Raw genomic sequence first — 26,123 nt, 5'->3', positions numbered from 1 at the left:
GCGGTAGCTTGCGCCATCTACCAAGCATTAGAGCTGTCTTTTATTTTTATATTTTTGGTTAATTAATATTTGTGAGCATTTAAATAAACTTAAAAATTTTGGCATTTATTTTGTTTTTAAACAAATTCACACAATTTTATTATGACATTTTTGAACTCCTATCACGTTGGCTAGTTGTAAAGAAAATAGCCAACAGAGCCAATCCAATTCAAGGCGCTTCCTCATGCTTCTCACTCGGACCAGGTTTGTGCTCAAAGTCGAGTTCTGTCTGGTTTTCCTCGGTCACTTCACGTAAATTATAAGGACATCCCCCTGCGAAAAAAAGAGAACACATCTGCTTTCTTTATTCTAGCAATGCCGTCGCAACGGTAACGTACGATCTCCTTGATCCAGGTAGCGAAACCATGCTGCGAACTGCCGTGGAGACGAAGCTGCTGCCCAAAGGGAAAGGTGGCTACAAACCCCCGATGACACGGTCCATCGAGATCGAAGAACACGATGAGGACAGCGATTCGGGCAAGGACTCGGCCGAAGAGCAGCTCGAGCAGCTCGTGTTCGGTTCCGCTTCAAAACCTGCAAAGACATCTCGGAAGGTGAGCCCAGCTCTAAGGCACCACCAATCATATCCCTCGCGTTCTGATATTTGTTTCGGCGCGAGATCGTAGGTGAGACTTCTGTTTTGCGAGCATTTTTATGTCCGCCCCGCATTTATAGATTTACACTATGGGGCCTGGAACGCGTCTCAGATGGTGTGTTGAGCGTCATACCCCGCTCTTATGTCAGAAGTGGTCCCGAATCGGGCAAATGCCGTCACGGAAGCAGGAGTGTCATATTTGCCGTGCTGTTGTCAAATTTCGCGATCCTGGCGGTTGGTGCTGGAAGTCCCGGTAAAAAATTAAAAGCCAACGCGAGTGTCGCTGTCGTCGCAATATGCCAACTACGGACTGCCGAAGCTTCCGTGGTCTGTTGAGTTGAAGGGAGACCTGCAGCAGACCAGGCGTCTGCCATATCCACCACTGCATGACACTCTCGTGACGTCATAAGGCGGAAATCGAAGGACCACTTTTTGGACACGGGGAACACGCCAGTTGGAGACGCATTCCAGGCACTGTAATCTACACCTGGGTTACTGGCAAGGTGGGAACGGCAGAGGGAGGAGCTTCAGTTGCCTCGCCTCCACCACGAGATTTCTACCTTTGACACCGCTTCGGCATCTCGTGCACCTTGAGCACAACCAGAGCACGGAGGACGGGCGTTCAGAAGACACGCTCTGCCGTTCTCGCTGCGTCAGTGACTATGCCAGCTACCTTTGTGCTTCGCTCCACGCAGCAAGTGTTGTCTCTTCCCCAGCCAGCAGCAGTGAAATTGAGCTTCCCGGGGCTTTGCCTGTCCCTCCTTTCATCTGTCTCTCTTACCGTTTTACGGTGGTAGCTGCTCGTGCCCCTTACCAACAAAAAGTGCTCACGTATGAATGCAAAACCCCACTCTACAGCAGAGGCACTGCTCTCCCTCTCCACGTCGTTCTGCGCACATACGTGCCAACTGCGGCCACGCTTTCTCGCTTCCCCCCCTCTAGGCTGCCGCTGTTCCGAAAAACCCGCGTGATCACGGGGAGAGCGTTCTCCGCCTCCCTATTGTTCCGCCTACATTCACATACCCTCTGGCAGCGCTCTCCCTTGTTCCCCCCCCCCCCCCCCCCATTCCATTTTACCATTCCAGCACCCGCCATTGCAAAATACCCACGTGGTCACACTGTAAGAACATGGTCCCTCACCTTCCCACAGGCGCGGAGAGCACAGGATCCGTTCTCGTGTGCTCTCCGCGCCTCTGCAGTACGGCTCGCATGCATACTTTCGCTTCTTCCACGGCAGGCGCATTCACGGACGCCCCCGTTCTGAAAGAGCATTTCGGCCAAAATATAAGCGCGTCTCTGTTCTTCTCCAACAAAGTGCAACGTCTCACACAATCATTTTACCAAAGCAGACATCTCCTACATCAATTTCACCGAAAGCAGAGAACTCATTGCTGTCTGAAGGCGAATCTCCTTCAACATGTCTTTCCACAACGCAGCAGCTATTGCCGTCCAGATTCGTGTATAGAGAGAGTTTGGTCAATGGGAGGAGTAGGCGGGGCCAGGGCGTGCACCAGACGCAGGTAGAGGGCTTGGCATGCTCTTTCGGCCAACCAGAAGCCGAAAAGAATCCCCTAGCAGTGGTAGCGAGAAACAGTTTTAATAAGAGAATAAGGGTTAAATGTAGTAACTTTTCATGGTTGAAAATAGAGTGTATGTGATGTTTCGATTATGATCATGCAAAAAGATATATCATTTCCGGCTTCTGGTTGGCCATATTTTTTTGGCCACACATTCTTTCACCCAATGGCGCCTCCTCATTTGCCTCCTATACTTCCCAATGAACAGCCAAACTCTCTGTATGTACGGCTCTGCCGCTGTCAAGCGCAGTGCACTTTGTGTAGTCGTTTGTATTTTTCATTAATTCACCCAATTTTTTCTTGATTTTAGGTGGGCTGTCTCTCGAGATATTTCAGTAGGCAGTTATAAAACTGTGCTTCTGTGCGACAAGGTATAAGTTAGGAACCTAGCCACGCTCGTCTGCTAATGTAGGGTGGGATATTGTTTTCAAAAGCAACTATACTGAAAAACCACTCTTGGGGCTGCCATAATGCCGTGATACCTGACTACCGTATCATTCAAATTCTAGGACAAGGCAAGACCAAAGAGAAAGAAAAAACGCCAAGAAAGCGACAGCTCTGCCAGCAACAGCGATGAGGAGACAGCTGTCGATGATGCACCATCAAAACCTTCTGGAAAGAAGAAACCAGCCTGGATTGACCAAGACGATGAAAAGATTCTGTGAGCTCGTCTCTCTTTTGTTTTCTTTATTCAGTCTTTTTTGGGTCATTCCTATGCGGAGAGCAAGTCATCTGCTTTTTGCACAGGGGTTGCGATGATGTCAGAACTCCGAGCTCTTATTGGCTGATTGAAAAAGATAGTGTTTAGACCTCAAGGCATCTAGCATTGAGGTCTACCCACTATACTTCTGATCAAAGCCAATCAAAACTCGGCATCGTTCTGATGCCACCGCAACCCCCACGCAAGAAGCAGACGACTTGCTCTCCGCATATACCACCGTTATGTGCCAATGGGATTTTGGTCTAATATTTAAAAAAAAATTGGGTTGTGTGTGTGTTTATACAGCCTAGAACTTGGTCTGCCTCAGAGGGGCGACGAGTCTCCCAGCTGTAGATGAGAAATTCAGCCAGTGCGGTACAGCCGCTAGCCTGGGGTCTTTAACGTGCATCACGCAATAGTGATACACGACCGCACGCCGGTACGATGCTCATCCAGATCGAAACGGGCAGGGGTGGGGCTCGAACCCATGATCCCTGGGTTCTGCAGCGCGAGCTTTCGCTCCACGTGCTCCGAGCTGGTGTGCGCTAGACCACTCGGCCACCGATCCCCCTGGTCTAATATTTAGATGCTCCACGAACAGTGTTGTCTGAGCGAGACTGGTTTAGATGTGGACAGGCGTTGTTCCTGTGCACATTTGGTTAATCCTAACTACATGACGCACTTCAACAAGCTTAGGTTAGCAGTCATACCACACTGATCAAACCTCTCGTCCAGACTGGAGACACGAGTCAGGACATTTTCAAGCAGACCGATGTCCCCACACTCCATGCATGTAGTTAGGAAGATTAAACCTTTTAACCACCCTGCGATATCAGAAATTTTCTTAGATTATCTTCTCGTCTACTCCTTTTTCATCTTCTTCTAGGCTTTAGCAGTAACACCGTTAATGTTTTTTTTATTAAGTTTCTGGGTTTTGCATTGTGCAGGTTGTAGTAGATTTCTTGTACGCTCCCGCATGGTGTCCCAAAACTTTTGCTACATTCCAGGGTCAAGGACAAGGTGGAGGTCATGAAGAAGGCTACCTCTGACATGTGGGCCAACGAGGATGCGCAGTACTCTGAGCACCTCAAGAAACGGTAAGGTCACATCTCTCCCTGCCTTGCTGCACAGCTGTTTCGTTAAAAACAAAAAAACTTTTTTTTTTTTTTTTTGCAAGAAACAAAAGTTAATTGTGTCAAAACATTACTAAAAGGACTTTATGCTGCTGACTTGTTTACTAAAAAAAAAAAAAAATGAAGCGGACCAAAGTTAGTAAATTAGCACAGAGGACTCTAAGAGTAGGTCGCTCCGGAAATCACTTAGGTTATTTCGCCCCACCCAACTGTCCATTCAAGGTTTCCTTAGACCGATGCATCTTTGGTGTTTCAGTGGTCGTGAAAGTTTTGTGGGTTCTATTCCTCTTATTTACGAACGTGCGCCACAAACAGCTTATCACTTCTCAAAACATTAAAGTTTTCTGTCCTTATTGCACATAATTGAAGAAAAGCTAGTTGGGGAAGCCACAAGTGCCGGCTCTGGAACAGTGACTTTCTTGCAGCCAAAACATAAAATTTGAGGTGCTGATTTTTACTAATTTTTTTCTCTTAGTTGTGGAATTTAACAATCTAGGCATGATCAAATGACTTGTCAAAGGCCTTTAGCAAAAGGTATCTTAGAATACCGCGCATCCACCCATTCCACATTAAGTGCCCATTACCAAATTTGTAAGATCTGAGAAAATACGCACAGTACATTTCTATGTAAAATTTATGACCGGACAAGCGCCCATCCCCCATTTTTTTGCGATTATATCTCTAAAGTTTGAGTGGGCGCTAGCCCGGTATTTTACAATAATGGTGTGCTGAGTTCTTGTTTTCAACGTGAACAGGTACGAAAAGCTGATGGGTGTTCCAAAATGGGCCGAACAGCAGGATGCTCAACAATCCTCAGGTAGTGCAATTGATTATTTTCTCGTTAGTCTCAGTGTACCAGTACGTACCGTGTGACACATATTGAGCAAAACCTGCTTTCCTTATCGCCCTGAATTATGGGATATGGGAGTGTGGGGTCGAATAGCTTGTTATGTTTTAAGTGAGTTGGCCTCTGTGTGTAATACGGTGTCACTTACAATGGTGTGCCTATGGTGTAGCAAACACAACAACCATCAGTCATGTTTCTGGTATGGTAGCGTAGGTAAGTGGGCAAAAAAGTCTGCTTATTTCACTGCGCTGCGTGGCTGGCATAAAATTACACCTGTGGTCACATCTAGTCCATGTCAGAGTTCATTGAAAAATAGCATTTGGATGCAAGATTGTTTGTTCGCTCAAATGTAACGAGAATAAACCCTTTTGCTCAATTACCCAGACACCGAGGACCATCCTGCGAATGTAGTTACACATTCTGCACATACTAGCATCCATAGCAGTAACTGTTCTAAATCAGCAATCACAAGAAGCACCCTGCATGTGCGTTTGTCAGTGCCTTCTTTTTTTTTCTTTCTTTTTTTTTTTTCTTTCTTTCGAATGATTTATACGGACAAGGCGAGCGCTGCAGCGCATGTGCTATACTGCGTCACAATGTTGGCGGAAACAGGACTTCGGCACTTTTTCACATTTTACTTTAAAGGGTGCTGGTGGGCATGAAAATTCACTGCTTAGTTTAGTACCCCCAACTTATCGCTTTCCACCACTATAGCAGTTTTGACGACGGTCCTTTGATAGTGAGAGAAAAGAAGAAAACCAGCGATGGCTTGTTTGTGCCAGCAGCATCGCAGAGTGTACCTACATTCCAAGCATCACTCCTGGTGCTCGGGTATTTCAGTGATGGGTGTGCTGAAGCTCTGGTTCCTGTTTCTCTTTGAACTCGCCAAACTTGTAATGAAACGTTTCATCATGTTATACACCAGCCTAAGCTTCCTGTAGTCTCTTTGTGATTTTGAAGCTGGGAGTCATTGCTCTTTGCCGACTTCCAGACGAGGAGGATGACGAAATGCTGCGCAAGGTCGGAAGCTACGTCGTGAAGGCTGCTCACCTGACGCCTGGCGTGCTTGGGATCCACAAGTGCCGGCCGCTCAATTCTGAAGCCAAGGAAAATGTAAATGGTCACCGCTCTCCTTTGCATGGGCGTCTAGACTTCGACGGTAGACGGCAGTTTGGGATCCTGAACCACGGTGTTTCATACATAGGTGGTATAGACAGCTAAGTTTGATCATAGTTGGTAGTGTGGCAGAACATCAATAGAACTTAGTCAAGGAACAAAAAGCAGGTGCAGAAACAAGCTAGTGCATATTTAACTTCATTATGAAGAACCCCATGTCTGGAGTGGAATAAGACTAAAGTAAAATAAGAAACAGCACAAACACTTGGTGTTTGTGCTCTTTATTTTACCTTGGGCTCGGGGTCCTTTGAGTTTATGAACATAGTTCTATTGTACAAGAGTTGTTACAGCAGTATATTTACTAGTGCACCAAATTATAACTATAGTCAGTGACAGGTTGAGAGTTCAGGGTGAGGGAAAGTAAGGCTCGAGAGGAGGAAGCAGATGAATCGCTGGAGAGGAGGAAACATCCCCATCGCTCCAGCATTCCGCCTGCTTCCTCCTCCCCAGCCTTCCTTTTCCTCGCCCTGAACTCTTCACCTGTCACCTACTATCGTCAACTTTATACAATAAAACCTCGTTAATACATATTTTAGCAGACCACAGAAAAGAAGCAACTCCTGTACAACAGTTAATTTTGTATGTATGAGATTAAAGGACAGATGATATTGTCTAACACTTGTACATAGCTTATTTTACACTGCAAGTCTCACTGTGGGTAGCCGCAACCATTTTTTACTGTCTGCACGACTGATTGGCAGGTTTGCTTATCCTCTCCAGTGCACTTGCATATCTGTCCTCTTTTTTTGGGGGTTTTGATCCAAGGTCCGCATCATGGCAGATGCGTGCGTTCTTGGAAGAGACATGACTTACTTCACATAAAGCAGAGTCCAAACTAAATCAACAGAACTGTACGGAAACCGAAGCGCATCCCGCGAGTTGCGCGGTCGGGACACGTACAGCAAAGCTCGCCGGTTGCATGCGCGTGATCCGACAAGAGTGCCACAATTTGTGGAGCAGAAGAGTACTTTCTCCCTAGCTTCCTTAGGATGGTGCAAAGGTCGTCAAACTACCACCTAATTCAACGTACAAAGCTGCATTTCTGCCTCCAGTCATGGAGGCCGCATTATTGCTGGCGGGGTCCAAGCTTCTTGAAAATCATACTATGATAAAAATAATTGTATTTTGAACATAAGAAGTAGAAAGACCCGAAAATTAGAATTAAAAAAAGGGTAAATTAGTTCTTTAGTTCTGTATGAATTCAAACGAGACCAAGGGTTGCAAACCTAAGGACCTGGAAAATGTGAAAGCTGGGAAGGTATCGACAAGGCTTTACTTACTCTATTTGACTTCACTGCATAGTTCCTGAAAATGTTTGTAGAATGAATTAAGAAACTAATATAGTAGGTAGTTGGTGCAATACAAAGGTAGTACGAGATTGCAATTCACTTTCTTGCCTACTGCGAACATGTATTAAAAAATGAAAGCCGTTTACAACTCCCTGTAACACCGAATTGGAGCGCAGCTCTTGAGGAGGAGGAGGGAAGGGTACTGAGGGTTACCTGTTCTCGGGGCGGGGAGGGGGGGGGGGTCATGTGACCTTGGGGGGTCACGTGACTGCCCAGAAAAATTTTTCCGCTAATTTCTTCCGCTAGATTTAGCCGGGAAATTCTTCTGCTAGGTTTAACGGGAAAATTTTTCCGCTAGACTTAGCGGGGAATTTTTTCCGCTAAATCTAGCGGGGAAATTTTTCCGCTAGATTTAGCGGGGAATTTTTCCCGCTAAATCTGGCGGGGAAATTTTTCCGCTAGATTTAGCAGGGAATTTTTCCCGCTAAATCTAGCGGGGAAAATTTTTCCGCTAGATTTAGCGGGGAAATTTTTTTGCTAAATCTAGTGGGGAAATTTTTCCACTAGATTTAGCGGGGAAATTTTTCCGCTAGATTTAGCGGGGAATTTTTTCCGCTAGATTTAGCGGGAAAATTTTTCCGCTAGATTTAGCGGGGAATTTTACCCATAATGCACCGCGCGGTTACGGTGACGCCGACGCCGCTCAAGCCGGAAACGGGCCCCTAAGAGCTGCGCTCTAAAACCAGTCAAGTGTACTCTCACACAAATGCTTGCGTTTTGGTAAGACAAGCTTGGCAAGTTGGAAAATGTAACCGGTATTGTCGGTACTCTTGAAAGAAGCACATACAATTTGCATGATATTTTTTTACAGCGGAGCTGTTAAGGCCTGGTTTCCCCAGTTTCGTGTCTGTCACCAAATAAATGTCGACACAAAACTCTGGACAGCTACCACCATCTATAAACAATAGCAGCAACCAGACAACCGGCTTGCCAGTTGTCTGGTTGCCGCCGTCGCTCATAGATGGCGGCAACCTTTCCAGCCTTTCCACTCTGGTTTTCACTAGAGTAGAAAGGCTGAGGTCATCCTAGGCGTCGTCCATGAGATCGTCCTCAAGGTCGTCCTTGAGGTTGTCCTCGAGGTCGTCCTTGAGGTTGTCATAGATGTCATCCTTGAGGTCGTCCTAGACGTCGTCCCTGAAGTCGTCCTAGGCGTCGTCCTTGAGGTTGTCCTAGGCGTCGTCCCTGAGGTAGTCCTACGCGTCGTCTTCGAGGTCGTCCTAGAAGTCATCTTTGAGGTCATCCTAGACGTCCTAGACGGTGTCCTCAAGCCGTCATCCTTGAGGTCGTCCCATTGTAGTGCAGCTATGCTGGTGTTCTTTTTTCACCATAGTGGAAAGGCTGGAGGTTCTTCTGTTGAACCCACCTTATTTCGTGTCTGACATGATGTTGCCTAAAAGCTTATGCGGTTTTGGCACATCTCTCTGCTTGGAGAACAATTGGATCATGGACGAAGGTAGGAATAAGCCAAGGAGTATGCCGTCAGTCTAACATTCCCAAAACTTAGTTTTGCAGACATCCCTGTCTGCTGTGTTTTTTGCATGTCCCTCCACTCTTATGGCTTCTGTCAAACTATTTCAGTACTAATGGATCACAGATTTCTACAAACAATGTTCCCAACTGTTTTTCAGACTATCCTCAAGAGCGTGGAGTTCCACCCAAGCTCCCAGGTGGCGCTTGCAGCTGGTCTTTCCGGAACGGCTACCATTTACCAGGTCAGTCCGATCCCTACTTGTATATTGGGAGTAGACTGTCCTTGGAAGTTCTGCTTTGTCTTTTTTCCCATGACATACGTTATATGCGGTCTACACTGTATCATAGAAGAATGGATAGTTTGGCGGAATGTTGGTGGGAATTCATTGTAGGAAACAGTGCAAAAAACAGACGATGACAAAGAAGAAGCACACGTAACGAGCCCAGCGCTCGTCACGTGGGTTTCTTCATCCTCGTCTGTTCTGCGCGCTGTTTCCTACGCTCTTATCAGTTTCGGTTTGGACTCAGGATGGGTCAGCTGCGTGCCCTTTTGGGGAAAAAAGACTGGCTGCGGAAGGAGCAGCAACGTACGCAGCAGCGCAAATGGGTTCGTAACCGCTGCAAAGCCGCTGTCGCCTCGACTTCCACTGCGTTGAGCGCTTCAGATTCCCTTGCCAAAGAAGAGCATATCGCTCGCCTGGAAAGCCGCCGCTGAGAACATAACCAGCAATGTAAAGGGCGCCGGCGGGCCAAAGCCACGGACGACGATCGCGTGGAAGCCAAGCGCAAGCCGGCTGAACAGTTCCCGGGCGTGACGGCGATGTTCCGGAGGGAGTTCGTGGATTACCCGTTTGACGTCACGTGCGCTGTGTGCGACTGACTCTGGGTCGCCGGAGACGTATCCACGATCGGCGGCGTGTCGGACGAGAAGAAGCGGAAAAACGGGCGCATATGCGTTGCGGCAGCGTATCGAGTACAGCTCTGCTGGTCTTCCTTCTTCACGAGAGTGGAAAGACTGATTGTGTTTCAGAAAAAAGTTTTGCCCCATCGCTTGTAGTTACACACCCGCTTTCAGTTCACTACACCCGAAGATTTACACTTTTGCATTTCATCCGTATCACTGCCCATATACTCCGCTCGCCCCTAAGCTGACAGTGCAGTGGGAGCTACGCGCTGGCCGGACCAATCAAACGCAGACCTTCTTGATAGCTGACCACACTCTCTGCAGCTTCCACCGCACTGTCAGCTTATGTGGGGTGAAATGAGTATAGTTTACTGCTGCCCATGAAATCAGCAAAGGCTCCCGATCTCATTTCCGGCCAGTTTTATTTTTTTTTTTTTATTGATACTATCTAAGTTTAGCTGAAAAAAAAAAAAAAAAAAAGAACTTGGGAGGAAATTATTGGCTGAAGGTCCTTCACTTCGAATCAAAACTAAATAAAACGAATAAATTCACTTGCGGTAAACGCCAACGTTTTTTTTTCTGTTTTCTTTTTCCATTCGACACCGAGCAGAAACGTTTCCCGCGGCTTGGTGGTTCGGTCGTCGGATGCTGCGAACATTTTATGGGAGAGCGAACGAACGGATGTGCCTATTTGGCCAGCCTCCTAACTTCGGTTACTTGGCTTTGGTGTTACACAGTCATGGGTAGTAATGCGTTATTGTAATTTTGTTACTTTTTAGAGCGCAGCTCTTAGGGGCCCGTTCCCGGCTTGAGCGGCGTCGCCGTCACCGTCAACGTAACCGCGCGGTGCATTATGGGAAATGTCCCATAATGCACCACGCGAGCCCCCCCGGGGTCACGTGACTGGGGGGGTCACGTGACTTCCACCCCGAGGTCACGTGACTCCCCTTAGGTCACGTGACCCCACCCTTCCCCTGAGGTCACGTGACCCCCCCCTTCCCCCGCCGAGGTCATGTGACTCGCTCCCCCCCGAAATCACGTGACCCCCCCCCCGATGATGTCATCGTCACTGATGACGTCACCGGCATCGTCATCATCACTGATGACGTCATCAGTGACGTCACTGATGACATCATCGTCACGTGACCCCCCAGGTCACGTGCCCCCCCCCCATCACATGACCCCCCAAGGTCACATGACCCTCCCCCCAGGTCACTTGACCCACCCCCCCAGTACCCTTCCCTCCTCCTCCTCACGAGCTGCGCTCTAATTCGGCGTTACAGGGAGTTGTAACGGCTTTCACTCTTTTTCATATAGATTAACCAATTAAAGAAGTGCATGTAAACTTTTTACCAAGGTATATTTAGATGGTACATTTATCATACTAAAGTTTCGCGAGTGTAGGTTGTAGAAAAAAATTTTAATCCTATAAAAATCTCGTTTTCTCCTATGCACAGGGAGGCGAACAGTAAAAATTGTCTGGTTGACTCCGCTACTCACAGACGGCACTATGTAAATAAAAAAAAAATGTGAGTTTCTTTGAGATGGACATCCAAAAGCAGATCCAGCAGACAGCAGCGTGAACCAGAAGGTGTTTTACGTTTTTTTTCCCCCTGCGCATAGGAGATAAACCTAATCTTTTAGGTCTACATTTTTTTTTCCTTCGAGACCATTTTTTTTAATGAATTTTGAGTATGATCAATGCACCATGTAAAGACACCATTGTGAAAAGTTTCAGTGCACTCCGTTCATTAGTTTAATTACACAGCTTTTCTTTGCGCCCAAACGGCGCTCAGAAACACCGTTTGCAATTAGTTCTGTCGAGCCATTTGGATTTGTATTTAGGGCTAACTGCTTTGTGTCGGAGGATCTTGACTAGGGCGCTGGATCTAGCCACTCGTATTAGTCATGTCACGCGGCAGGGTTGTTCCGACGTCGGTCTCGTGCTGCCCTCTGCAGGTGGATGGCAAAGTGAACCCCAAGATCCAAGCCGTCCACTTCGACCGGTTTCCGATCCACTGCGCCCACTTCTCGAGGGACGGGCGGGAGATGCTGGTTGGCTCCTCTCAGCGGGACCACATGTTCTGCTACGACATGATGGCCGGCAAGACCAGCCAGATCCGCTTCCCCAAAGGTAGTCTCCCCTTCTCCCGACTTATGAGAGTCTTTTAGACTGTCTACTGTCGGTGACAGGCTAAGAACGCTGCACCGTCCACAACTGTAATGCGCAGTTATCGGAACCATGCTCATATTATTTGGGTTCGTTTAGACCTAACGTCACCATATTTCTTCGCTGAGGGGCCGAATCGGGGGTCAGTCGCTTCCTCGAGGGCCGGAAAAGAAATAAGTAAATATGAATGAGGAAAGACTAAATAAATAATTCTAAATAAGCAGTTGTTAAGTACAAAATCGAAAGTTAGAGTAAAAAGTGAATAAAGAAGAATGTGCTGTGGATGAATAAAGCCTTTCAGCCTACTTTACTTTATTTTTAAATTTAGTATTTAGCTAAAACCTGTAACGTTACACAATACCGGGACCCAGAAAACCCACCAGGCATGAATGGGAGTGCATAGAAACTTTGGCATATGTTCATGCAGGGCAGAAGACTAATTAGAATGATGGAACTGATCCTGACAATATGCAATAGATCTGATACGGGACACTACGGTAAGCACAATATATTTGGGAACGCGCAGGAATTTTAATGTACAAAGTTACACAGGTATGAAAAAGGTCACTAATGGTGAATTCCACTCGTAGATCTGGAGCGCTTTCCAAAATCCACAAGGGAGGCGAAATTCCGCTCCGTGGGACCCGCTCCGAATCGACGAGGGGAAGATAAACTTGCATTTTTGGAGCGACCTCCCCACCCCTTCTCCCTCCGCCGTACAAAATGGCCGCTGCTCGAACTTGACCAGCCCACGAACGCCTCAGCGGGCTGATCTTTCCGACGACCAGTGACGACTGTCACTGCTTAGCTGCAGAAGTAACACGTGACACAGGCCGGGCGGAATTATACGTACCACGGCGCCCATGTCACAAATACCGAAGACGTCCGCGTTCGGCACCGTCACATACTTTTCGGCCGCCTTGAAGCGGTGGGGCACGGACAGCGATTGCCAGCGGTGGAGTTCAGATTTGTAGTACGACTTTAATAAACACAGAGGTAACAAACCATCACTTGCGCGGTCGTTGCCTAACCACTTCTTGCTTTATTTCACGGGAAAACGCCGACGGAATGCAGTGTAAAAAGGTAAACAATCACTGGGTGCACAATGAATAGGCCTAACCTTGCGTCTGCCTCCGGCTTTTCTGTCATTCTTTTTCTCGTTCTTCCTCTCACGATCACAGACGTCAGCGCTTACGATTTGCCACGCTCCACATTCCTGGCTTTTTATCCCTGATCTACGCGAGGTAGAAGCTTTCGAGCCATCACAATCCAGAGTAAACAACCGACGCACCCTGACAGATCCAACTCCACGACCCGACCGGCCCGTCAATCTCTCCAACCTCGCTGCGCATGCGCATCGCCGATTTGGACGGAAATTACGTGGGCCGCTCTGTCAACTTCCGGAGAGATCTGTGAAATCCCGCAGAGCAAGTTCGGCGGAGTTAGGGGCGCTCCGTGGAGCGGGCGCTGCCAGAGATCTACGAGTGGAAGATGACCAACTTGAGCCAGATCTGCGAGCGGAATATGCGCGCTCCAAATGGAGCGCTTTTGGAGCGCTCGAGATCTGCGAGCTGAATTCACCATAAGAATGGTGATACTGGTGAGGACAATGTCGTAATATGTTGAGGACACGCCTAAAGCGCGGGACACATGCATGAAAAATCCATCTGATCCGACAACCAATCCGGCAGCACGACTGACTGATCCGAAAAATTTGGTCGCTTCAGACGTCGGATCGACGATCAGGCATGTGTCCAACGTGCAAGATAGTTTCACACGGCGGACGGACTGTCGGAAGCGTCCAGCCAATGGCAGCACAGCTAGCGCGAACGTCATGATGACGTACTGGGTCTGGCGGGACGAAGAAGAAAACGGGACGGGTGACGAGAAGCCGGACCCATGAATCCCGCTGACTCATTCGAAAAAGATGGCCCCGGTCAAGAATGCACGCGCTAGCGAGAACGCTAGCGCGTGACGGTTCGCTCGTGCGAGCTGAACCGTCAATCTGGGACCCGAGATCTATGAACGCGGACCTCCGCTGGGGAGCTTAGATCCCCTGGGCGGAGCCGAACGGATCGTTGTGTCGCATGCAAGGTCGGAAGCGTGTGTCTTGAACTGTCGCATGCGGCAATTCGTAGCGGCGTTCAGACTGTCGGATCGGACGTCGGATCGGACAATCCTTAGTTTAGTGCCAAAGAGTGCCTATCCCACGATTGAACTCTATCGCTGTGTGTCCAGTAAAGAAAACTGACACGAGACAAGGTGCTTTTAGCAGGCTGCCACGCCCTGAATCGATCGTATCTCAAGAGGGAGGGGGGAAGGTTTGAGTTCCTTAGCAGAGGCAATTACATTGCACTTACTTTAGGCAATACCCCGATAGCTTCTTTCTTTATCTGTTCCCAGGACTGAACATGACCAACACCAAGCAGTTCTACGTGTCGCCCGACGGTGAACATCTCGCCGTGTGCGGAAGGTTCGGCGAAGTTCATCTTCTTTCCTGCAAGGTGAGGGAGGAGCGACGTCTGTCTTAACGGTCCCTGCAAATTTTTCTAGGCATGAACAAAAATTCACCAGTTCATTTGGAAGGCGCGCTGTGACGCACGAGCACCTCATGTTGACTCACACGTTTGTGGGCCCGAATTAGGTTTTTTTTGTACGTTGAAAACAAACGTACTAACCCGACACTGCGTCGAAGTGCCACTCTCGTAATCATGTCCAGTTGCATTGTGCCTTACACGCGTAATGTTATAACCGTAGACTGGCTGAAGCAGCACGTAAGCCATTTCAACGACTGTGTTCAGGTTTGCCGTGCATTTGCAAGTCCTCCAAGATTGTAGCATTGGCCCTTGCATTTTTTTTTTTTTTTGCATGAGAGGCTCAAAATGTTTGCTTACCTATGTGTCATAAGAGCCGTGGCCTCACAGCACTGTTTGCACCGCCTACCTTGCAGTCGAAGGAGTGCGTGGACACCCTGAAAATGAACAATGAGGTCAAGTCTGTGGCATTCAGCGAGGACGGTTCTGTCATCTACACTCTGGGTGAGATGCGCACCTTGTTTTAGGCACTGTTTTATCGATTGCCCAACATGTCGGTGCCAAGACAGAAAGCCTTGCTTGCTGTCTCGGCATTGATTACACTAGTACCCGGCTTCTGCAAAGAACTGCAAAGAAAAAAAAGTTTTTTTTTAAACAGCCTAATTGGGACAAGCATGTCACAAAACAAATGTTCCGCGAAAAAAATGATTTTTTTTATCAATATTTACGCCACAGGACGTAATTTAGTATACCGTAATATTCCGAGTCATCGCCCACCCCCCCAACCGCCTGAAATTCGTTAAAAAAGTGGGGTGGGCCATGTCTCGGTGGGTGAGCACAAACACTTAAAAAAAAAAAAAACGAAAAAAAAACGCCTATTTTTCTTTGCGTATCTAGCGCTGATGCACAAGAGATACATCAAACTCAAAACTCGATTTAGTTTCATTGTTTTATAGAAAAAAAAATGCTCACGAAAAAATATTTTACAATAGCGAAGTCCGTTGCTTGCATACGCGCTAGAAACACCGCCGATCTGCATATAGCACGAACGTTTGTTCCGTGAAAGAATGTCACCATTATGTTCTCCTAGTTAGTAAAAAAAAAAAAGAAAGAAAAGTCTACAAGAAAATAGAAAAACCGACCAGGCGCAACGAGCGAGCGAGCGAGCGAGCGGACCAAAGAAGCGACCAAGAGCAATGCTGGGAAAGCGGGAAAGCCAGCGGTCGCGTTGGCAAATACTTTGGCGTCGGGCCAAGTCGGGCGCCTTGTCAATTGCAAGCTCTTGCGCAACTTCTTGTTTGGTGCGTACAGGGATGGGCAGTATTTCAAATACAAGTATTTGAAATACGTATTTCAAATAATTTGTGTATTTTGCATTTGTATTTAATTACAAATTGGGTAATGTATTTGACGTGCGTATTTAAATACTAAAACGTGGGTATTTCAAATACAATTATAATTAAATACAATTTTGTGGGCGAAAATACATCCCTCAAATTTATTGTCACTGTCCAGAGCAGGAAGAAAACTACGTCCTGCACAGAATGCAATGTCTCTCAATCAAGCACAAGCGTTTGGTGACTCTGCGATTACGGTGCTAGTCCAGGGCAAGAATAGTGGCGAAATTGACGTTCACAGGCAGACTGGCTAAATAAGTGCCTGTGAGAACTTGTGATGCTTTCCAGTCTGATTTCCATCCATATTTTTGCCTGGAACATTCTAAATGCGCGGGTCGTCCAGATTTTTATAACTGGTGCGAGTTGCAACAATACAAAATTCTCTAGCTAGTGCAGCGCGTCTTGGTCGTCTCGGTTATTTGTTAATCTATACCAAAATGTAATCGACAAAAAAAAAAAAAGCTGCTTGAAGCTCTGTACTTTTTTCACCGACACACTTAAAATTTTAACACCCTTACTGGTGTAAATGGCTTGTCCTATGGGGAGCACCCTTATTCGTGTAACGGAACAGCCTAGGAAAGGGGCGTAACTCTTAGCACCTTAAGAAAGGGGTGTGATTTTCGGACACCCTAAAAAAGGGGTGTGACAATCCCACACCCTAAAATAATGGTGTGAGTTTTCTAACACTCTTAATCATGGGTGTGATTTCTAACACCCTAAGAAGGGGTGTGATTTATTAACATCCTAAAAAGGAGTGTTACTTTCTAACCCCCCCCCCCCCCCCCCCCCCCCCCCCCCCCCCCCCCCGGTAGTGTCTACCTTTCAGAAATTCCTGGGGAGAACCCTGCTTGCGACATTTATTCTTTCTAGCACTGGTGACGTTAGCAAAAATCGACAGGCTTGGAAAGACGGAGCGACCGGAAGTTACTTGCGACGCAACTGGCAGTTCATGTTTTTAAGCATGCTTGCGAAGTACTTACAAATAAGAGAGCGATCTCATGTAATCCGTAATAGATGCATAATCCGATTCGGGCAGCACAGAACAATTCGCAAACACAATGCCGGGGATGAAGGCGGTCGCTCACATTCAACGGAAGCCTCGCGGTCACCGATGAACAACTCTCGGTCGTGATAGCTGCACAATCCGATTCGGGCAGCACGAAACAACGCAAACACAATGTCGAGGATGAATGCGGTTGATCACATTCAACGGAAGTCTCGCGTCCGCCGATGAGCAGCTCTTTGTCGAAACGCGTCCAACAAACACAGCACGATAATTCCATAGACTCCGACGAAATAAATGGCCAATAGACGAAAACGTTCGCACCGATGTATTCCGGCCGTTCACGACGAAAAACCACGGTCGCGAAATGGAACTCGCCAGGACCTGCTTGCACGAAAAAGAGAACACTTGCGGACGCTTTTTGGAAACCGGATTTATGCTTTCTGGGGATAACTCGTTGATTGTCGTCTTGTTTATGCGTTTGAATTCCTTCTTTCCCTTTCCTTTTTTCTTCATGTGTTTGGAAGTGTATTTATTGGTTCAGTCAGGTGAGTTTGTGCTACCCAAAAAAAGGCGCCACTGTTTGTTTCAAGCTTCAGCGCAGTTAAAAGGAAAACGGATAGAAAGATTAAGCAAAGCGGAATTAGCTCGCTTTTTGCCCAAGAAAGACTTCTCGGGCTGAAAGCAAGCAGATTCCGTTTTGGCTAATCTTTTTTTATTTTTAACGTCGTATTTTAGGCGGCAAATAAATAGAAATACCTCTCCGGCATAGCCGATTCACGCAGGATACTCTCAACACTCAACTAAAAACGCGTCGCTTACGTTATGTCAGGATATCGTTGGCGCGACTCATCCCATTCGTTAAATATTGGCTAGACCAAAATGGTGTGGGCATAATATTTTCGAATAGATCCAATATCGGCGACATGCGGTGTGTTGCCTGGGCTGTATGTATATTTACACGTCTTCGGTCACTTTTTGCGAGCGGAGGTGATTTTTTAAATCGAAGTTGAACTGATAAAACTGATGCACGCGCGACACGTAATTTTCGGCTCCTCTCGGACGGAGAGTTCAATCGGAGTTGCAAAAAAACATTCTCTAGCACTTCCTAATCATACGCGCCTTTGTGTGGCGATTAATTATATTCGATGTTGGTACCGCCGTACATCAGCAACCGTTTCATCAAAGCAATAAACATGAACGGTTATAAAATCATGGGTATAATCGACAGTATCAACATTACTCCCAACTCACACCGTGTGAATGAAAAGTGTGTGGACGTCCGTTAACCACTTGACCGGGGACGGAAGCATAGAGCACTGCTCATCGTCATTTGCGCCGGGTTTTCGGGCAAAAACCGGTAGGAATAAATGGCCTCTCCTCCAGGCGTGAAGAAAAACGGCGTTGATGACAATGATATTGACCGAACAGAGGGGAAAGCGGATTTGTGTAAGGTTAATGTGACGCGCATTCTTGCACGTTCTCGTTGATGTCCTGAGGTTTTGACGGGACGCCGGACCGATGCATCGCTACATAATTCCAAGCAATTTGAGCTACGTCTTGGTGTTGCACAAAGTATAAAATCCACCGCTTAAAGCACATATTAGATAAAAATTCGAGCTTGCTAATGCAGGCGACGCTTTTTTTTTCCGACTCATTTCATAGCTAGCTCCTCGATTTGGGGCACATGCTCCTATACCGCGATGACGATCAATCGATGTCACGATGTCCTTACCGGTTCCGCTCGTAGACAAGGGTTTCTTCGACGTGATTAACTCCGACTCCTTGAAATCATATAAGTCCTTCACACTTTTTCTACACGTTATGAACGGGGGTGTTGCGACTAGTGCGTACACCCTTCTAACACGATTTCCTGAGCATATTTCAAATTGTGGGTGTGATAGGGGTGTATGTAGGGTGTAAGCCTTCTCGTACACCCCTGTTACACCCACGAATACTCAAAATCGTGTAAAAAGGGTGTAGGGAGGGTGTAGGAAGGGTGTTGGTTAAAAAAAAACGCCCTTTTAACACGATTTTGGGTGTTAAAATATTTACTGTGTACTACGTCCAAGCTGATTACATTTTTTTGTGGTGATTATATTTCTATTATGTTACTAGAGCCTCGCACACTAACTCCCGAGTGTGCAATGCAAAATTATAAAGAGATACCCAGAAACCCGTTGCAGGTGCCCTCAAGTCGCTGACGCAGATTTTGAGGAATGTATTTGGAAAAGTATTTGAAGGAGACCAAATACATTTGTTTTATTTGTATCTTGTATTTAAATATTTTTTTGGAAATCTAATTAGATTTGTAATTAAATACATTTTTGACGAAGTATTTTGTATTTGTATTTCGATACACATTTGCATGTATTTTGCCCATCCCTGGGTGCGTACATACGTGCGTCCGTGCACGGCGGGCTATTAATGCACGGTTGGGACGCTCTGCAAACGTCTGTGTAGGACGTTCCAGCAAAGCTTTATTTACGCTTTGGCTTTGCCTAAAATATTGCACAACAGCGGTCGCGACGGGCGGGAAGAAGGAGCGGGTTCGCGGTGACCTTACTTCGGCGGAGACAGACTTTGACCTAACACTCCGCGGTTACGTTAACAAACTCCTATTTTGTTATCTTTATCGTTTTCTTTTCGCACGGATACACGACCACTTTGGGGTCGCTCACGGAGGAAATGCGTAAACAAAAAGAAGTGTCTTTCCCTCCTTCGTTTTACTTTCTCACGGACGACCTCCAACTGTAAGGTCTGCGGCCACGTCATTCGGGTAGGATGAGTGTTCGAGGATCGCAGAGTCCGCGCTGGGGTATTTGAAGGGGTGGGCGATGACTCGGTGTTTTTTCGGAAATCGATATTGGCCCAAAAAATGGGGTGGGCGATGGCTCGGAGATGGGCGATGACTCGGGATATTACGGTAGTCAGAACCTCTCCACATTTGAAACTCCCGCTCTTTCGACCCCCGCGGAAGAGGACTACGCCCCGCCCCTCAACCTCCTTGTGTTGCGGAGTTGAACGACGCAGCGTCTCGACTTCCGGCAAGATCTGGCAACTATGCCAGGCCGCGGTATTGTTTTGGTTTGACGCGGTTTGCGAGCACATGTAGCGAAGACGTGACCGGAGAAGTGCCCCTGTGATGTTCCCGGAAGACGGAAAGTATTGTTTGTAATCGTCGTGTGCGCTTTAAAAGCGAAGGGAGTCACAGAATGCACGAGTGCGCAACCACAAGCCAAGGTTCACGACAGCGCTGCGTTGGTTTCGGCGATCTCGTTCTGTTTGGTGCAACACGGCGATGCGACAGAGCTGAAACGTTCGTGGTGTGTGTAATGCGGTGCTAACACGGAGCGCAAATTGGTTGTTGTGGGGTTGACGTTCAACCAGTTAAGTCCCGTCGTCGTCAGCTGATCCAGTCAAACTGGTCCGGGAGGACGCTGGGAGCGTTTTTAAAAGTAAATCTGCCTCGTTCTGTTTCAAAATGTGGAAGTTTCCCGACGCATACCGTGAGTAAAAAGCTGCGGGCGTTTTCAACAAAATTACGTCGTTTTAATTGAACAATGGACTCTGAATTGTTGTCCTAAATCTGCCGTTTTTATGCTTCGTGTTGGACTGCGTTTGCACAGCGACGTGTTGCATCGTGCGGTGTGAATAAATTTGGGCACGATTTCGTACCTGCCTACAGATGCATGAACCGAGACCATTTTTACGTAGTGGACATAGTGCTTTTTCATTTTCTGTCTAGTCACGGTCGTTAGGTGCACACGGGGCGAATCTCGACGGCCTCCAGAGCGATATGACGAGAACGTAACTAGACATGTTGGTCGCTACGCGAACGCCCGATTGCCTCCAGCCAAATAGCATTCCTTTCGGGGCGACATGGCTGCTGGAAGGCTCACTGTCGGGATCACACATCTGACATCTCCGAAAAGTCAGCATTTGCACGCGCAAACAAGCAAAACAAAACAAAGCAAAACAAAACAAAAAAAAGCATGCTAAGCAAGCAAAGAGGAAAACAAAAGAACTGCGCTATGAAAGCCAAAACCCCGCGTCGCTTCCTATCACTAACACCTGCGACAGCTGCTAAACACACACTACTTCACTTCAAGAAGTCTCACTCAAGCACCTGGGTCAGCACGAAACGACGAAACACTGATCACTTCGGCGAAACGATTAGTCGAGGTAGGCGAGACAGGCGGGAGCAGAGACTTCGGCGGCCATGAAAGAATGGCGAAGCTTTTGTTTGTATGAATCCAAACGGAAGTGCCCGTCTTGTAAACCTTTTGCAAAGAATAATAACTCTCAGCACATGGGTTATTCTTTAAACGTAAAAATATGCCGCTCAAAAGGAAATTGCAACATATGACAAAGGTTTAACAACCAAGACCTAAGCTGTCAATCAAACTCTTAGCCAATGAGAACCTTTTGGGATTGACGTCACATAATCACAACTTCGTGGCGCGCGATTTAAAACGGACAAATAGCCGCAAACTAAAATGAGTCTCACACAATAAATATTGCTGTAAAAAATGTTTTTTCTCGCGGAAAAATTGTTTTTTGACATGCTTGTCCCTATTTTTAAAAAAACTTTTTTTTCTTTGCAGTTACCCTTTAAACACAAACAGAATTGCTCCTTCTTGGAAAAAATGCATTGCAAATTGCTGGGCAATTGTGACTTCACTTCTGCATGCACCGACCACCGACCCCGAATAACTCGGTTGCCAAAGCTCTTCGCTCACAACCTCGGATGTGCTGAGTTCAAATCCAGCTGGGGGACTGAAGTCTTCTTATCTGGCTCCTTTTGGGTGTAATGCTTTACGGTGTCAGTCTTTCGTTACAGCCAGCTGTCTCTGCCAACATTAGAGAACTCCATGAAAATCGGCTCATGAAACGCACTCCGTGTTAAAAGAAACAATATGTGCGCCTTGTGCTGCGAAACAAAACAGATGCAGAGATTAGAGAAAGTCACTGCGAAAACCACTGTTTGCACATGTGCGCTCTGCAGCAAGAGTGCCGCTACACGGGGTCAAAGGTCAAGTCCAAATTCATCCGTTGACCCTCGAGGGGCCACAATACGGCGGGCTTAATGGATGCCACCAATGTTGAAAGTTGTATTTCAATAAATAAGTATGTACTGTAAGCAACCTAGTTTTCGAGAGGCCCCACCTTTAGCAAATTTTGCAACTTGAAAAATATTACGAAAAATTTGCCTCGCAGTAATATCACCCCATGATAACGAATACATAGCATATCACTCCACATTGAAAAATATTGTGCCTGCAAAGTAATCCCGGAACCCAGGTTCCCCGAAGTTTGTAAAATATTAAGCCCACAAAAATGAAGCCGTTTACAATATTCTCGATGTAACAAGCGAGAAGGCTCAGAAATTGCATTGCAGTAAACAATAAGTTAATTTCTTTCGTTTTATAGGAGTTCCAACAAGACTGGAAGCCGCAAACGTTACCAGAAATGCATTGTTGAGGTTCTCTCTTGTTTAAAGATTACAGTGTGGCTTTGTCAGATAGACATCCAATGTTATTCAATCAGTCGTGGCTTTGGTTTTTTATGAGTTGGGGCGCACTCTTAATTCCGTTCCCTTTGGCAACGTTCCTCTAATCTGTTGCCAGGTGGAAATGAGATCTGCATCTGGGACGTGAAGAGTCGGAAGTGCCAGCACCGCTTCAATGACCACGGCTGCGTGAGCGGTCTGTCCCTGGCTGCTTCGCCAAACGGACAGTACCTTGTGTCTGGGTATGTTCTCGCGTTGCCTAGCCAATCAATCGGTTGATCAATCAAGGTTTCATTTTACATCGGGCATCGTCGCAGGCAAAATGTCAAAATGCTTGTTGACGAGGCGCTAATAAAGTAGTGTGCACCGAAAGGGATTCCAAGATCGTTTGTTATGGAGCAAACTCAACCTGTGCACTCTAAGGATCCTAGAAGACCCGCAATTGCAGTCATGCGTGACTCTCCCCATTGAAAACGTGACAAAAGGTTGCGTTACGTCCTCTTTTCCAAAATGTATACCTCAGAAAAAGGGGTGTGTCGCGATGTTCGGTAGTGAAAGTTGGAACCGGAAGCGCGAAGGAGGTCTTTGAACAGCACTTGCACGACACGAACGCGCATGCGCAGCAGCTACGATCAAAGCACGAGGCTCACAAGCATAGCTTCGGCGTCGCTCGCAGATAAAGGCTGGTTTACGCACTTCCAACTGCCTAAGACCCTGTGCCTTAAATAACCCCTTGGTATCCCTTATGAGAGAACCAACTAGCGCCATCTATCGATTAGCCATGAAACCCTCGCAATTTCTCTACATTTCACACTTTTTTGGGTGTCATTCTTTCTTTCTTGGCTCGAAAAACGTTTGACAATGTTATAGACCACTGTTTCTCGCAGATGGATGTACATTCTATCTCGCATATACCGCAAAACCTTCGCTCTACTGAACTGCAGTTCCAGGGCCACCTCATGAATGGCACCAGCATGCTAGCATGTTCTCTCGTAAGAGATCACAAGGGCTCGGTCATAAGCAAAAGCTTTGCACGTGGTTGGGCCTTAGAACGAAACAGAGTCGTGGCCTTTAGATGTTGCTGGCCAGACGTTGCAGTGACCTTTCCAACCCGCTAAACTCTTGAACCTTTGAAACCCTCAGCTCGGACACCGGTGTCGTCAACGTGTACGAGACGTCGAAGCTGCTGGGAACTAGGTACCCGACGCCGGCAAAGGCCATCATGAACCTGACGACCGAAGTGACGCAGCTCAAGTTCAACTGCACCTCCGAGCTCCTCGCCATGAGCTCTTCCTTCAAGGCCAGCTCCGTCAAGCTGGTGAGTTTGGACTCCAAGGAAACTTCAAAACCGATCAAGTCAGTTTGGTTTCGGTTTAGCTTCCCTTTGTCCAAGCACCGCATACTTCATGGAAGCGCGGGCAGCGCATCTTGAAAGTGAGCGGATGGTGTCTTGAAAAGCTTGAGCCACTCGATGCAGAATTCATCGCGGTGTGAAGTTTAAGAAGAAAATCACTCCTTTGGAATTTTTTCCCAAAGGCTTCCTTGACCTTTTTTCATTTTATTTTGCGCCGTCCTTCCTTGCTACTCTGCGTGAGTATTGAAAATCGCGAGAAAGTTTATCTTGATGAAAACTCAAAATAGAACAAAATAAAGAGCTAGAAAGAGCCCACTTTAGTTCAACACTTCCAATGCTAACCATATGAAAGTAAATACTTAAAGCCTACTACATGATTTAGAATTCAGTAAAATCATGAGTCTTTCTTCCAATTTTTTTTGACGGGCTAACCACGTTCCTTTGACCTCTTTTGTTTACTTTTTTCATTTGTCGTAAATGATACGATTCCTGCAGTGTGGTAAGTAGCGTCTATCACTTAACTGAGTTTGAGAAAACATTTTCACTGTGCCATTTTTGACTTTATAAATTGCAAAATGAATAGACAACTGAATGAAACCTGTCTTTATTAATTAAGAAAAATCTGTAACTATGGGTAAAGCGGCATTGCTACAACAGTCACGGTATTCCCGACAGGTCCATTTCCCCAGCCTGACTGTGTTCTCAAACTTTCCCGGCAAGCACGACCTGAAGTACCCCAACTGCGTCGACCTATCGCCGCACAGCGGCTACTTCGCGTGCGGCGACAACCTGGGGACTGCGCACCTGTTCAGGTACGCTGCTACCCGGCCCGCACGGGACAGTGCCATTCTTTGGTCTCCGAGCCTGCGTTTCAAACTCCTCGTCTGTGGTTTGCAAGTGCTGCCACATTGTGGTTATGGTTCACACACTTGCGACTGGTTATGACCACGTGCGTTAAAACCTCTTAAATATATCTCTCACGACGATGGATGGATGAAACTGAACCCTTTGAATCGGGCGAGAACTTGCACCACCTAGACATACTGGCACCGTCTATTCGACGGCCGTGTAACTCTTGCAGTCTCTATATATTTCCTTCTTTTATTTTTTTTGCAAATCAATCCTTTTTTTTTTTGGCTTGAAAAGCTTCTAACAGTACCAATCGACCATATCTCGTAGCTGGTGCATACATTTGATCTAAAAAATACCGCAAAACCTTCGCTTTAGTGAAAGGCAATTCCAGGGTCACCTCATAGGTGGCACCACCTTGCCAGCGCAACCTCGTCGTAAGAGATTGCAAAAAAAAAAAAAAAAACTCGGTCGTGAGCAAATGCAAGCATGTAAACAGGCCTTAAGCATGAAACGTCATGAGGACGTATAAAAATTGTACTAAATGAAATTCAGACCCTTCATATTCGTGAGATTTCTCGCCGATAATCCTCGTTTTCAGCATTCGTACAAAGCGACTCGCCGAAATGCGCTGAATTTCGAAAAATATATAAGCATCGAAAACATCTGCCGATTAACACCGGAAAATCTGAGTGTGTGCCTGAAATGTCACTGAGGTCTTTTAAAATTTTTGTAATTGTCTTATAGGTCTTTTTACTAGGCTTTTGTTTGGTAATCACAATTTAAAAGGTGACCATTCCTCATATAACGTCTATTCGTTGAAGGGTATTATGAGGTGAAATAAGTGGGAATAATAACATAATTAGGAATTAAGATATTGCTGTAACTATAAAGATAATATTTTTTTCTTTCTGATTTCAGGTTGAAGCATTTCACCAATTTCTGAGATGCCTGCTGTGTCGGGGCAAGGTTTCCATTAATTAACTGAGAGTCCCTGCTGTGTAATAAATATATATATATAAAATATAGGTTTGTACTTTCTAGTTTCATCTTTCTTTTTCTTTGAACCGCAAAGGTGCAAGCCTCCTCTCAGTGAAAGTGTAGGCAATTTCATAAAAGATACTGTAACTGCTGCCACCTTCAGTATTTGCACATTTCAAGTGTACACGGTTTTCCTAGATCGGTGGTTCTCAAGCATGGATATGTCAGGGGAACCTTGGTCACCCACCAAAGTATTGGGGTACCCCATGTCAGCATTGAGGGGGATGTGTTTGGGAGGGGGCGAGGGGATATAAAATAAGACCATTGCAGTGTGAAAAGAGTATCCTTTACTGTTCTATACAAATGTGGAATTAGGCTTAAAAGAAATAAGAAACAAGGTGTGCCTCTGTCTGCTCCCACTTCTGCTACTGTTATAGACAGGAAAAGTGAGAAGCATCGGGTACGAGGATGAATGGGTGGTTAGATGGTAACGGCTCTACCCTATGTAAAGCTCTTTTCATAGCAAATGCCAC

General features: G+C 46.5%; 1 protein-coding gene across 1 annotated transcript; it reads left to right on the top strand.

The window, feature by feature from the left end:
- Positions 1 to 202: 202 nt before the first annotated feature.
- On the top strand, positions 203 to 25,633 carry LOC8029689 (U3 small nucleolar RNA-associated protein 18 homolog). Its single transcript, XM_029975278.3, has 14 exons — positions 203 to 243; positions 394 to 593; positions 2,721 to 2,872; positions 3,919 to 4,008; positions 4,800 to 4,861; positions 5,883 to 6,004; positions 9,045 to 9,128; positions 11,750 to 11,924; positions 14,364 to 14,464; positions 14,911 to 14,998; positions 22,525 to 22,648; positions 23,550 to 23,724; positions 24,436 to 24,572; positions 25,531 to 25,633. The coding sequence occupies exons 2-14, from the start codon at positions 405 to 407 to the stop codon at positions 25,553 to 25,555; spliced, it is 1,524 nt and encodes a 507-aa protein (XP_029831138.2). The 5' UTR covers positions 203 to 243; positions 394 to 404; the 3' UTR covers positions 25,556 to 25,633.
- Positions 25,634 to 26,123: the final 490 nt, after the last annotated feature.

The sequence above is a fragment of the Ixodes scapularis genome, unplaced genomic scaffold (assembly GCF_016920785.2).
Source record: "Ixodes scapularis isolate PalLabHiFi unplaced genomic scaffold, ASM1692078v2 PGA_scaffold13__105_contigs__length_92229423, whole genome shotgun sequence".
Taxonomy (NCBI): domain Eukaryota; kingdom Metazoa; phylum Arthropoda; class Arachnida; order Ixodida; family Ixodidae; genus Ixodes; species Ixodes scapularis.
This window is presented reverse-complemented; position numbering and strand designations above follow the sequence as displayed.

Coding starts and splice junctions, on each gene's coding strand:
- LOC8029689 (XM_029975278.3), top strand. CDS start 405: ATGCTGCGAACTGCCGTGGAGACGAAGCTGCTGCCCAAAGGGAAAGGT. Junction 4,009..4,799: donor TCTGAGCACCTCAAGAAACG/GTAAGGTCACAT, acceptor CAACGTGAACAG/GTACGAAAAGCTGATGGGTG. Junction 23,725..24,435: donor AGGCCAGCTCCGTCAAGCTG/GTGAGTTTGGAC, acceptor TATTCCCGACAG/GTCCATTTCCCCAGCCTGAC.